Source organism: Geotrypetes seraphini, chromosome 10, assembly GCF_902459505.1.
Source record: "Geotrypetes seraphini chromosome 10, aGeoSer1.1, whole genome shotgun sequence".
Classification (NCBI taxonomy): domain Eukaryota; kingdom Metazoa; phylum Chordata; class Amphibia; order Gymnophiona; family Dermophiidae; genus Geotrypetes; species Geotrypetes seraphini.
The window spans coordinates 54,192,462-54,204,574 of NC_047093.1; the positions used below are offsets into that span (position 1 = coordinate 54,192,462).

At 43.5% G+C, this 12,113-nt stretch overlaps 1 protein-coding gene across 4 annotated transcripts in view; it reads right to left on the minus strand.

Moving 5' to 3' along the window:
• Positions 1-12,113, minus strand: part of RAPGEF1 (Rap guanine nucleotide exchange factor 1) — a 247,919-nt gene that overhangs the window by 92,628 nt on the left and 143,178 nt on the right. For all 4 annotated transcript variants that reach the window (XM_033960223.1, XM_033960222.1, XM_033960225.1 and 1 more), the window contains 3 exons: positions 9,681-9,864; positions 8,264-8,764; positions 4,217-4,419 (listed from right to left, as the gene is read on the minus strand). In XM_033960223.1, coding sequence (XP_033816114.1) covers positions 4,217-4,419; positions 8,264-8,764; positions 9,681-9,864 — 888 coding nt within the window. The remainder of the gene's footprint in view (positions 1-4,216; positions 4,420-8,263; positions 8,765-9,680; positions 9,865-12,113) is intronic.

Below are 12,113 nucleotides of genomic sequence, written 5' to 3' on the forward strand. Positions count from 1 at the left end.
CAGGAGCTGGCTTTGGCTTAGGTCTGACTATAGAAGCAAATGATTTTTCATGGTCAGATAATTTCTTGGTGGCTGCCTCGATGGATTCATCAAAGAGGTCGTTGCCCTCACAAGGAATGTTAGCCAAGCGGTCTTGAAGGTTAGAGACCATGTCAATGGTACGAAGCCAGGCAAGACGACGCACAGCTACAGAGCAAGCAGCCGCTCGGGCAGATAACTCAAAGGCATCATAAGATGATTGGAGGAAATGCAGACATAATTGAGAGAAAGAAGCAATGACTTCCTGAAACTCAAAATGCATTTGGGTATCCAAATAATTCAAAAACTTTGGTAGAAGAGAAAGAAGAAATTCAAAGTAAGTAATGAAATAAAAATTATAATTGAGGACTTTAGAGGACATCATAGCATTGTGGTAGATGCGACGTCCGAATTTGTCCATAGTTTTCCCTTCCCTTCCAGGAGGTGGCGTAAACCTTGGAAGGATGGGACCTTTTCAAGGAGGACTTGACTAGCAGGGATTGATGAGATAACTGAGAATTTTCAAACCCTTTGCGATGCACAGTCTTATATCTAGCGTCCAATTTTCCTGGAATAGCCGGTATGGAAAAAGGTGTTTCCATGCAACGACCAAAAGTCTGATTCAAAAGCTTATGAAGTGGAAGCTTAAGAGACTCTGCCGGAGGTTGAGGAAGATGCATGACTTCGAGATACTCCTTAGAATATTTGGAGCCAGTATCCAATTGAACATCCAAGTCCACAGCCATCTGTTGCAGGAAAGATGAGAAAGATAGCTGATCTGCCAATGCTTTGCCTCGAGGAGGACTGGAGGATGGCGAGGCAGCCTGTGTAGAAGAAGCAGCTTCGGCAGGGAAAAAGGCATCAAAGGAACCTAGTGACTTGGACGAAGCAATCGAAACCGGAACATCCTCGAGGTCCAGCATCGGAGACCTCGAACGAGGAGTCGGTGGTCTGGTTGAGGTTGGAGTAGATCAAGGCTTCGAGGAAGAAGGTCTGTCGTGAGATGAAGAGCTATGCCTGGAAGGATGCCTCGATGAAGGCCTCGAATGTTGATGAGAACTGTGTCTGGAACCAGATCTCGAGGATCGAGGAGACTTCACCTCGGTCAATGTACGAATAGGACTAGAGGCTGTAGATCGAAGCTCCAGAGGCTTGGTGGAGGAACCTCGATGCACTCTCAAAGACTCTGCTCCTTGTATAGAGTGTGAGGATTCTCGTCGAGGCACTCGCAAAGAATCTGCTCCTTGCTCTACGTGCTTGGATGCCAGACCAGACACTCGCAGAGACTCTGCTCCCTGCAAAGAGTGTGTAAGTTCAGACTGGGGCAAAGGAAGCGGCTCAACCTCGCAGGAGTCTGCTGAATGCCCAGGCTGGATAAGAGGAAGCAGTTTGGGTCCCATGTTAGTAAGGAACTCAATAAACTGCTTCTCTAATATGGTCTGGAAAGAAGCCAACAAGGATGGATCCGCGTCTGAAACTGGACCACCTGCCTTGGCTGGAGGTTCCTTTGAAGTAGTGTGAGTGTGTTTCGACTTGGGAGTCTTAGACACTTTAATCACCACCGGCGGAACCGACTGCTATATCTTCCCCTGACCTGAGGAAACAGGGGAAGATACAGCAGACGACGTTGAAGCAAGAGCCGCTGCAAACGACAAAGGTCTGATGAAGCTCGAGGTGGAAGCAATAGGCGCATAAGGAGCCTCGGTGGAAATCGAGAGGCCGAAGACGCCTTCGAAGTCGAGGGATCAGTAGGAGACTCCATCTCGAAGAGCTTGTCCACCAAAATGCAACGACACTTGAAAGCACGAGGCTGAAGTGTTTGGCAAGGCAGGCATGACCTAGGATGATGTTTTGGTCCAAGGCACTTGAGGCAGCGTCTATGAGGGTCCGTAAGAGAGATCGCGCGCTGACACTTGCTACACCTCTTGAAGCCCGTAGCAGGCCGGGACATAGACAGAAAAATATCTGCCGCAAAATCAAAGCCCTCAGGCTGCGGCCGAGCGGCCTGTCCCGGAAAATGAACGGAAGAAGAAAAATTTTTTTTTTTAAACTAAAATAAAAGAAATAAAATAAACAGCGATTCGTGAGGAAAAAAAAACACAAACCGCGGTTGAGAGAAGGCACAAAGTGAACAAAGTTAAACGCAGAGTCAAAGACGGACTTCTCGGCTCCGCGGAAAACTGAGAACTCGCAGGCCTTGAGCATGCGCAGATGCTCAAGGCCCAGCAAGAAGAGGAGGCAGATCTTCAGGCACCGGCACCAACCCACAGGATACTGGTCAACGGGGGGGGGGGGGGGGGGGAATTAAGTGACTTGCCCAGGATCACAAGAAGCAGTATGGGAGATTTGGAGAAAGACAAGGCTGCTGCTGCTCTCCCTGTCCCACAGTGGTCAATGGAGAAACATAATTACTGTTGCTGTTCAGGGGTCCAAGAAGAGAAAGGACTGTCTCAAAGAGGCCCAGAAAAGACAAGGCTTGCTGCCCTCAAGGAGGTGCCTGGTAAAGATGAAACTGTTGTCCTCATTGAGTGGCCTGGGGAGGAATGAGGCTACCACTGCTGTGGAGGAGGTCCAGAAAGAGAACTAAAATGACCACTACTCCAAAGAGGTCCAGGGAAAGATGTGGCAGCTACCTTTGCAGATGGGCCCAGAAAAACAAGGCTGTCCTCCACAGAGAATCAACATTTTAGCATTAAAGCAGACAAAGCTCTTACAGTGCTGAGGCACTACAATAATTGTCTTCCAACCCTTGCATCAAGCTATAGAAAACTTGATTATGTGGGCAGGACAAGAGGAAAGGGGATGTGGGAACTGCTATGTTAGACATAGCACATTTAATTTTTCCCTTTAGCACTGTCAATTTGCTGTTGACTTCAGAACAAAGCAGGGAGCAAAAGGGAAAGCAAAACAGCTAGAAAAAAGAAATCTGAGGCTATCAATAAGAAAACAGAGCAGTAGTTAGTATACATTTAGCTTCTCTGAAGAGTTTTATATTTTCTTTACTAAGACCAATAGTGATAGGTAGGTAATTTGTGCTTTACCCAGGGATAGAAGCTGACTGACTTCCATCTCTCCCTGCTTGGCTAGCTTTAATGCTATAGATCCAACATCTTCCCTCCTCCTAACTACAGCTAGACTTCTGGGGTGACCAAATTTCTTGGCTAGGGTCTTTTTATCCCCAACCAAAGGGAGACAAAGGCAAGTAAAAGAGAACATAAAACATTTCAGATTGTTGGCATTCATAAAATTGCTCAATAGTTCTGACTAAAACTATAAAGTCACACTGTTTTCGTTGTATGATGTTCTTTGTTCCTTTTTTTCCTTACTCCAATAAAGAAATTGAACTTAAAAAAAACTATAAAGTCCTACAAGATGCAGCTCACTATTTGAAAAAATGCTTTCTTCCTTAAATGAGAAGAATTTTAAGCATAAGAACATAAGAATAGCCCAGTAGCCCGTCTTCACAGTGTCCAATCCAGGTCACTAGTACCTGGCAAAAACCCAAATAGTAGCAACATTCCAAGGCAAGCAATGGCTTCCCATATGTCTGTCTCAATAACAGACTATGGACTTTATTAGAAGCAGCATGAGAATCTTTCAAACCTGTTTCCAGTGCTCACACTGGATAATAAAGGATATGAAATTCAATCCGTAAATGAGACAAAAGTAATACAGAATCTTATTGCCTTCCCCATGTCACACTGAGCACCCTGCCCCACACCGCAACCCCTACTCCATGCTAAGCAACCTTCTGCTTCTCCCACATCATGATGAACACCCTACCACTGCCCCCTCCCAACTCCCCCACATCATACTGATTGTCCTACCCCTTCTTCCTGAGCACCCTGTCCCTTTGTCACTTTATGCTATGCTCCCAAGTCATGAACAGCACCCTTTCAATTCCCATGCCACACTAAGCACCCTGCCACCTCTCCTGTGCTATGCTGAGAAGCCTACCATATCCCCTAAGCTATGTTGAGCATGTTATACAAAGCATCTGACTGCTTGCCCTCCATTTCAAGTGAAATGCTGTGTCTCACTTGCCATGCATTCTACCACTTCACCCGGGCTACAGCTAACAACTTAACACATCTTTCATGCCACACCTTGCCCTATCACACTAAGCACCTCGTTCCCCCACACCACACTGAGGACCCTACTACCTGATGACTGTCATCACGCATTGCAAGTTACTTACCAACTGCCTCTGCTTGGGTGGGAGAGCAGGTGGAGGTGCCAGTTCTTGCCCAGAGTCTGTGCTGCTGAAGGAATCATTGAAGCCATAGACCTCCATGAGGTGTTTGTTTTTCTGCTGATAGATATGCTCATTCTGAGGGGTCTGGTAGAACATGGAGGGCTGGGGCTCTGAGTAATCTTCCATGAACTGCATGTAAGCCAGCACTGAAAGACAAAAAGAATCCTCTTGCTAGAGTACAGCTCCCCTAATGTGTAGGGACTAATGCCATGCAGCGTCAAGCTCTGCACAACAATACTGGCCCAACCCCTCATGCTCCCCTGTGACTCACAATGCTACTAAAACTTCATTGAGTCAAGCCAGATCATTATACACACTGAAGATTAGGTTCGTACCTTGATCATCTTCTTTCCAGTAGAAAAGCACATGAGTCCTGAACTTGTGGGTAGTGCATCTTCACCCACAAGGTATGCAGGAGGCATCATCTACATTTTCAAATACACCCCCTGCATCAACAGGCACTGCCATCTCTACTCAGTTTGTACCAAAGCAGAGATAACCCCTGAAAGAGGATAAATAACAAGGAGGGGCACGGGGAACCTCCCTGATGACAAGCTTTTGATCTGCTCTGCAAGAAAACACAACTTATTAACAAATGCAACATAGCATCATCAAGGCAGAACAAAAAACATCTACCTGAGTGCAACCAGCACTAACACTTGGTCGACTCTGACTTTATCAAGAGCAACCCTGTATAGACACTCCTGTCTCTTTGAAGCTGTAACTTCATATGGCTTCGTCTTGCTTGAGTGTGATTAGACAAGCCTCTGCAGTCACATATCTGTCTGAGGCTAAAAGCAGGCTACACTGTAAACAGGTAATGGGGGGGAGGGGCTTCAGGACTCATGTGCTTTTCTACTGAAAAGAAGATTATCGAGGTTAAGAACCTAATCTTCCATTCAGTGTGAAAAGCACATGAGTCCTGAACTTGCAGGACATATTAAAGTAGCTCCTTTGAGCCTAGGGTGAGATAGAAGAGCCTGCTGCTAGCACCACAAACCCAAAAGCAAGATCCCTTTGGGCTGCCACATCCACCCTTTAAAATTTAATAAGCATATGTAAAGTGGACCATGTAGCTGCCCTACAAATCTCCTTGGATAAAACCACCCTGGACTCCGTCCATAAAGACACCACACTTCTGATGGAATGCGTTGTAAAGGAAATTGGTTAACATTTACCACATCCTATGTAAGAAGATAAAATCTACTACTATTACTTATCACTTATATAGCGCTGAAAGGCGTAACAATGTTTAAGCAAAGGAATGGCCAAAGAGTTTGAAGGTTTTCTAGTAGAAAAATGAATATCAAATATTTGCTAACCGCACTCAAGACTTGAACCCCTGAAGTATGGAAGATAAAAGCAGCGCCTTAAGGCATAGAGCTATAGAGAGAACTTCATTTAGAATTTGGTAACAGAGCCTCTCTCTACAGACTAAGCAGATGACAAATGGATTCTAGTAAAAGCTTTGAGAAGTGAAGGAATTGATTAAAAGTCAGTGCAGCTGTGTTTGCCCAAACCACACCTAAAGCACACCCAATCAGATTTGAAAGTTTTCTGGTGGGAAGTCCAAACGGTGACTATGACGTCAGACTCTACTTAGGCATGCTTAGTATAAGAAGGTCTATCAGAGCAGTGTTTTCTCTTCTAGGACCCCTATTCTGTGTTATTGCTTATACTGATTTCTGAGACTTGACTTTTCTTGATTATCTTTTAACCTTTTCATTCCTATATCTGCCACAACTCTCTCCATTTCACATAGCAGCTATAGTAATTTGCAATTTTGATGTATACTATACATCTTGGTGAGCGTCCCATTACATCTTAGCCATATTTTGAGTATCAAGCTTCCTAGAGTATACAAGGACAATATTATTTTTTATTCAACCTGGAATACATTAAAGTTTATAGATGCCTTAACTCATGTTCCAATACAGCAATCTATGTGTCAATCCCTATGGCTAAAATCCAAGATACAAATCGGCAAGTCCAAAATCCTTTGGAAACATTGGCTGCAGGCAAGCATTCGTACTCTAGATATAATTCTGAATGGGAAATTGGTAAATTTACTACAATTACAACAATTATTTAGCATATCAAAGTCTCAAGGTTATAAATTGTTGCAGTTGAAGCAGGCCATTCAGAAGGGGTTCCCTGACTGGTGTAATTTAAAAAATCAGTACAGCTTGCCGGGTCTATGTTTCCAGAGAAATTTTCAAGGACATCAGGCCACTAAGTGGTATAAATTAATATTGGAATATTTGGCAAAAAAACCTAAAACAAGCTTAAGAGATATTTGGAGTATAGAAACAAAGCAGCATATTTCTGCAATGCAATGGCCACAGATTTGGACTTGGAGAATGAGATGTACAGCATCAGCATCTATGAGATAGACTTGGTTCTTTTTGTTATATAGAATTTTTTGGACCTCTGTTTGTTTACAAAAGTTGGATAGTTCAAAGTCTAATAGATGCTGGCACTGTCATCTTGAAGTAGGGACACTGGATCATTTGTTATTTTACTGTCCATTGATACTCAATTTTTGGAATTCAATAGGGGGAAAAATTAATATGGTACTCGGTGTCTCTATACCATTATCTTATGACGTGGTTCTATTTGGGACATTGCTGAAATCTAAGAGTCCAATCGACATACATAAAAGTAGACTTCTGATGATGATGATGGGGGTGGCCATGCAATTGATAACCAGAAACTGGAAGAACTGGGATAGATTAAATTTTTCTTTTTGGTGGGAAACACTTTGTTTGTATTATAGGTATGAAAGAATGAATGCGGAACAATTGGGAAATAATAAAAAATTGAAAGATATATGGGGTCCATTGGAGGCATTTGTTAAACAGAAGATTAAACCCTTAATTCCTAGATGATTTCTACATACATCCAGACAGGGAGGGAGGGAGGGAATGGGGGGGGGGTATTTTGTTTTAATATCTGTTCGAATATAAGTGCTGTTATATCTGAATGTATATTTGTTTGCACTTTGTATAAGTTTTGAAAATTAATAAAGATTTACAAAAAACAAACAGATAGTGTCTTATATTAATTTTGGGTCCAAAAAACACATTAGGGCTTATTTTTGGGGATGTCTTATTTTTTTATGTACAACAATCATCTCTCCCTTCCTCTCCTCTATCCCAATTCTTCCTCTTTTCTTTCTCCCCCCCACCCATGTGCATCATCATTCCTCCCCTCTCACCCATCCCCTTGTGCAGCAGAACCCCACCGACCCTCCCATCATGAGACTGACATACCTCCACTCCGAGGCCTCCTAAAGCAGCAGGGGTTGCTGAATTGACGAGTCCAATTTTTTCAGCACTAATGTCAGGGATGGAATCAGAGAGAGTCAGGGAGTTTTGGGGATATTCGGGAGGGGGGGCTTCGGGGATCCATCTTAACTAGGGCTTATTTTTGAGGTAGGGCTTATATTAGGAGCATCTTTAAAAATCATGCTAGGGCTTATTTTCAGGATAGGTCTTATTTTCGAGGAAACAGAGTAGTTACTTTCTATCCAATGTAACTAGTAACTGTAACTAGTTACTTTTTTATCCTCGGTGCATACAACCCCTGCCGCCGCCCCCTTCCCATGTGCTTATCCATACTGGGACAGACTGAAGGTCTATCAAGCCCAGTATCCTGTTTTCAGCAGTGGCTAATCCAGGTCACAATTATCTGGGGAAAAATTCCACAAAACCCCCACAGATTTTATGCTGCTTAGCCTACAAAAAAAAAAAAAGGAGTAGATATTCCCAAGTTTTTGTAGACTGGCTCACCAGGATCACCCAAATTTCTAATCTCAGTTTATATTTGAGTCATCCTTTTTTCCCCCTTTGTGGGGGGGGGGGAGGCCACCTCAGTTTATATTTGAGTATATACAGTATATTCTGATATTTGTGCTTAGAGCCGAGTGATCACTAAGAGATTTTTCAAGGCTCTATTAGTCATACATTTCAATAAACATTTCATACTCACTGTGTTTGTTTTTCTTCTCTGGTAGAGGGGGTGGTTTCTCTGGGATGTTTTCTGATTCCACAGATGTGAAGTCAACCATGAAGTCTATTGTATTAGAAGTTCCTGGCTGGAAGGGTGAGACTGTAGCAAAGAGTGGCACTGAGGTGCTAAAAATTGATGAAGTTGTCATATCATCTTCTGAAATGTTATCGTACTGGGAAGGATGTCTCTCAAAGAACACACGGGTGCTGGATCCATTGGTAGACTGTCCTGGGGTGCTTTTGCGTTTCTTCTCTGGTAGAGCCGGGGGAGCATCCAGGGTTGATAGCACTGAGGAAGGTTGACAGTACTCTGAATGAGGGGAGCCATTTGATGGGAGCTGGGATAACTGTGTGTGGAAAGGAGATGTAGCTTCACCCAAGGATTCTGGCAGTGGGCTAAGCATGTTTGGTACCTGTTGAGGTATTTGGTCAACATTGGACAGATCCTGCTGCAGGAATTCATAATCTGGGTCATAATTATCTGTATCCAGAAACAAGAAGGGAAAACATCACCAAACACAATGAGGGTAAAGAGCGCTTATAAAAATGTAAAACAAAATATGTCCATTTTATAAAGGCGACATATGCAAGTTAAGTGTCTTTTTAAAACAAGTTCCCTCTACTGACATGAAATGCTCACACACAAAGTTATACTTGCTTCAAGGCAAGTGCAACTGTGTGCAAGTTTTCTTTGAAGGACAGTACATGTAAATGCCACCTCCAGGAATACCTATGCATGACCCACAAATACTTATGCAAGCTGTTGCCAGTACAGATATTTATGCCCCTGTATACACCTGAACAATGTTACAAAGCATTTCCTTATATAAAACATGATTTACACATGAGAAATGCTTTACAAAATTACCCCTGATATGAGCAAATTAATGAGCATCACTTTCATTGGGACTGTTTAAGATGGAAGTTCTCTCTTATGTGTCTTAAGTGAATTCCCAGAAACATATTACATTGACTACCATGAGTAATCATTTGCTCCAAACTAACTTGCTCATTTCTTTTTCCTTGACATTTTCCTTCCCACTCCTTTGGACTCTCAGCTCAACCAGAACCAGGTCTGTAATCTGGCACCATGAATCTTTATTCTTAACTACCCAGGATTTTCCTTCTGTTTTATATACATTTCTAATGACACAGTGATACAGCCCAACCCTCAAAGATGAAATCAAGTATTCTGAGCTATTTACACATGCAACTGCAAAGCATACACTGCCCTGGTCCTAGCTGGCCACTCCAGCAATGAGCCCTCAAGTCAGCAACCATTATAAGTGTGTGCCCAGCTACCAGGTGTCACGACCCCTATTCTCCAATCCTTCTTTTATAGTTCATGAATACCACCCTCCTATTCTGCTGCATTAGGAAGTCAGATAAATGCTTACCGAGTGTTTCACAGCTGGTGTTACGGGAACACTGTCCACTGTCTCTGTCCAATGAGGACAACTGTTCATCTGACTTGCTAAGTTTACCAATGCTGCTGCAAGGAGACAAATGGGGGGATTCTCCACCATATGAGTGGCTCCCTCCTGACAGCCTTCTTTGTGTGTAACAGTCAACATCAAAATCCTGGGAAAGAGGAAAAGGAAAGACCAAGCAACTATCAGCATATCACATAAAGGCTATTCAAGGGACTGCTAAAATTCTGGGAGAAAATTCTACATTCATACAGACTGGCTTGTATAGATTCAGAGGTCCCTAAACTACAGTCCATCAAACTTTTCTTGTCAATGATTAAATCCAACCTATGTGGGAGCATACATTTATTTATTCATTCATCACAGATTAAGGGCAAAGTCTGAGTTTTCTACCAGAGTGGTTCTAAGAGCTAAGGGCCACAATGGGTGCTGAGAGGGGGAATTATTTCTTATATTCAAACTATTGCAGCCTTATACTTATGTATACAGGGGAGGATGAGAGGTAGGATGGTTTGGAAGGGATAAAAATGTCACTGTTTTGTTGAGACTTTACTGTATTGTAAGCTGTTAATAAAAAAGATTCAAAGTTATTTATTCATTCATTTCTAATGCATTATCAGCAAGGCTGGCAGGGTTCATTGGCTCCCCCAGCTAAGATGATGATGACAATATGACATAGTGACAAACTCAGCAAACTCCTGGTGTCCCTCCCTCCTCAGCCCGCTCAGTGGTTCAAAATATTCTATGCATCTCTTCCACTGAAAATTTCAGGGACTCTGGTCTAGGTTTTGAACTGGGAGGTAAATATTTTTTTCAGGATTACATCTAAATTCAGCTGTTAGCCAGCAGAGGTCACTCACACTATGCAATTGGCCTCAGCAACACTTCTGGTTCCTGAAAATTGGTTATCAGCAAACTCTTCTGGCTGTACATAGAGGTACCACAGGTAACCAGCCAAAGTCATGATTCACATACATTACAGCTGTGTTGGCATCTGATTCTGGTCTTGCTACCTGCAAGTCCTGTACTTCTATAGAAAAACAGGACTATGTATCCCAGGCTAGATTCCAAGCTACCGCAAATGGGGGTCATAAAGCTCACATCAAAGTTCAAGACCTAGGTAGGCTCTCCATAGGTGCATCATTATTCTGTATCTCCAGGGGATCACATAATTTTGGGGGCCATAATCAGGGAGTCCCACAAAGACTGAGAAGCACTGAGCAAAGCTTTAACTGGTTTGGGTTGGGTTGTGGATAGTGCTGCCCGATTTGAATCGATTCACTTTGGGTGAATCGATTCATATCGATTTGCTTTTTTAAAAAAATCGGCCTGGCCAATTTGGAAGTGCTGCAGTGCTTAGGCCAGACATGGGCAAACTACTGCTCATTTCGGCTTCCAAATTAGAGTGACGCGGCATCTCTACAAACTGTGAATACATGGACCGGGCAAAGACGCTTGATAAATTCCTTCCTTACACCACCCACCACTAACTAAAAGTAGAGCTGGCCCTATTAGCAGCCAGCCCTATGAGCAGCCAGAGAGGAAGAAGGGACACAACAGCTGCATCTCAGAAGGCAATCCCCAGCATGCTTTAGTCTCCCGCTGCTCGTCCTCCCTCCCAGGTGCACGGCTCTCTGTCTCTGCACATATCTCCCTGGGGATTCCCTGGGGTTAATCCTTCCTGTGTCTTGCAGCCTCTGCTTTTCTCCCTCCCCTGAGGCGGGAAGCTCTGTTGTACCTCCCTCCATCCTCCCTGTGCTAACCAAGCTCTCTCTCTCTCCTGCACTGGCCTGCATTCCAGCTGAGGCCAGACCTGATGCCAGCTCTGCACCTAACCTTCCCCCCCTTTCCTGGGAACTCAGTGACAGCAAAATAAAACCAAATAAAAAACTAAAAAAGCAGGCATGAAAGTTGAAGGGGACAAAGGGGAGAAGGGCCTATCCATGGGGAATATGGGCACGCACATCCTTCTGGCCCTATAAGGGCCACACATGCTCATCTCCCTTGTTGCTTTCTGTCTGTTGACATTTGGTGGCTGCGGAGTAGCAGTGAGTGACATGGTCTGTTCTCCAGCTCAAAAAAAAAAAACCCCATGACAAAAATAAACCAGAACAGGTAGGAAGAGGGGCCTGTCCTGGCCCTAACTAATCTTGGGAACTTTATTTACTGAAATTTCATCTGCGCTTTATTTTGTAGTTTGTTTGCAGCACCTGGCTGGGTGGAGATTTCCTCCCCACCCCCTTTTTTTTCTCTTGTGTTTTTTTGTTTTGTTTTTGTAAAGCATAAAGGAGTTCATTCAACTGGTTGTCTTTACTATCTTTTGTAAAGGGACCAGATCTAAATGGGCAGTGCTTTTTTTTTTTTCTAGGAACAAAAGTTTCTCACACAGAGCCAACCTTA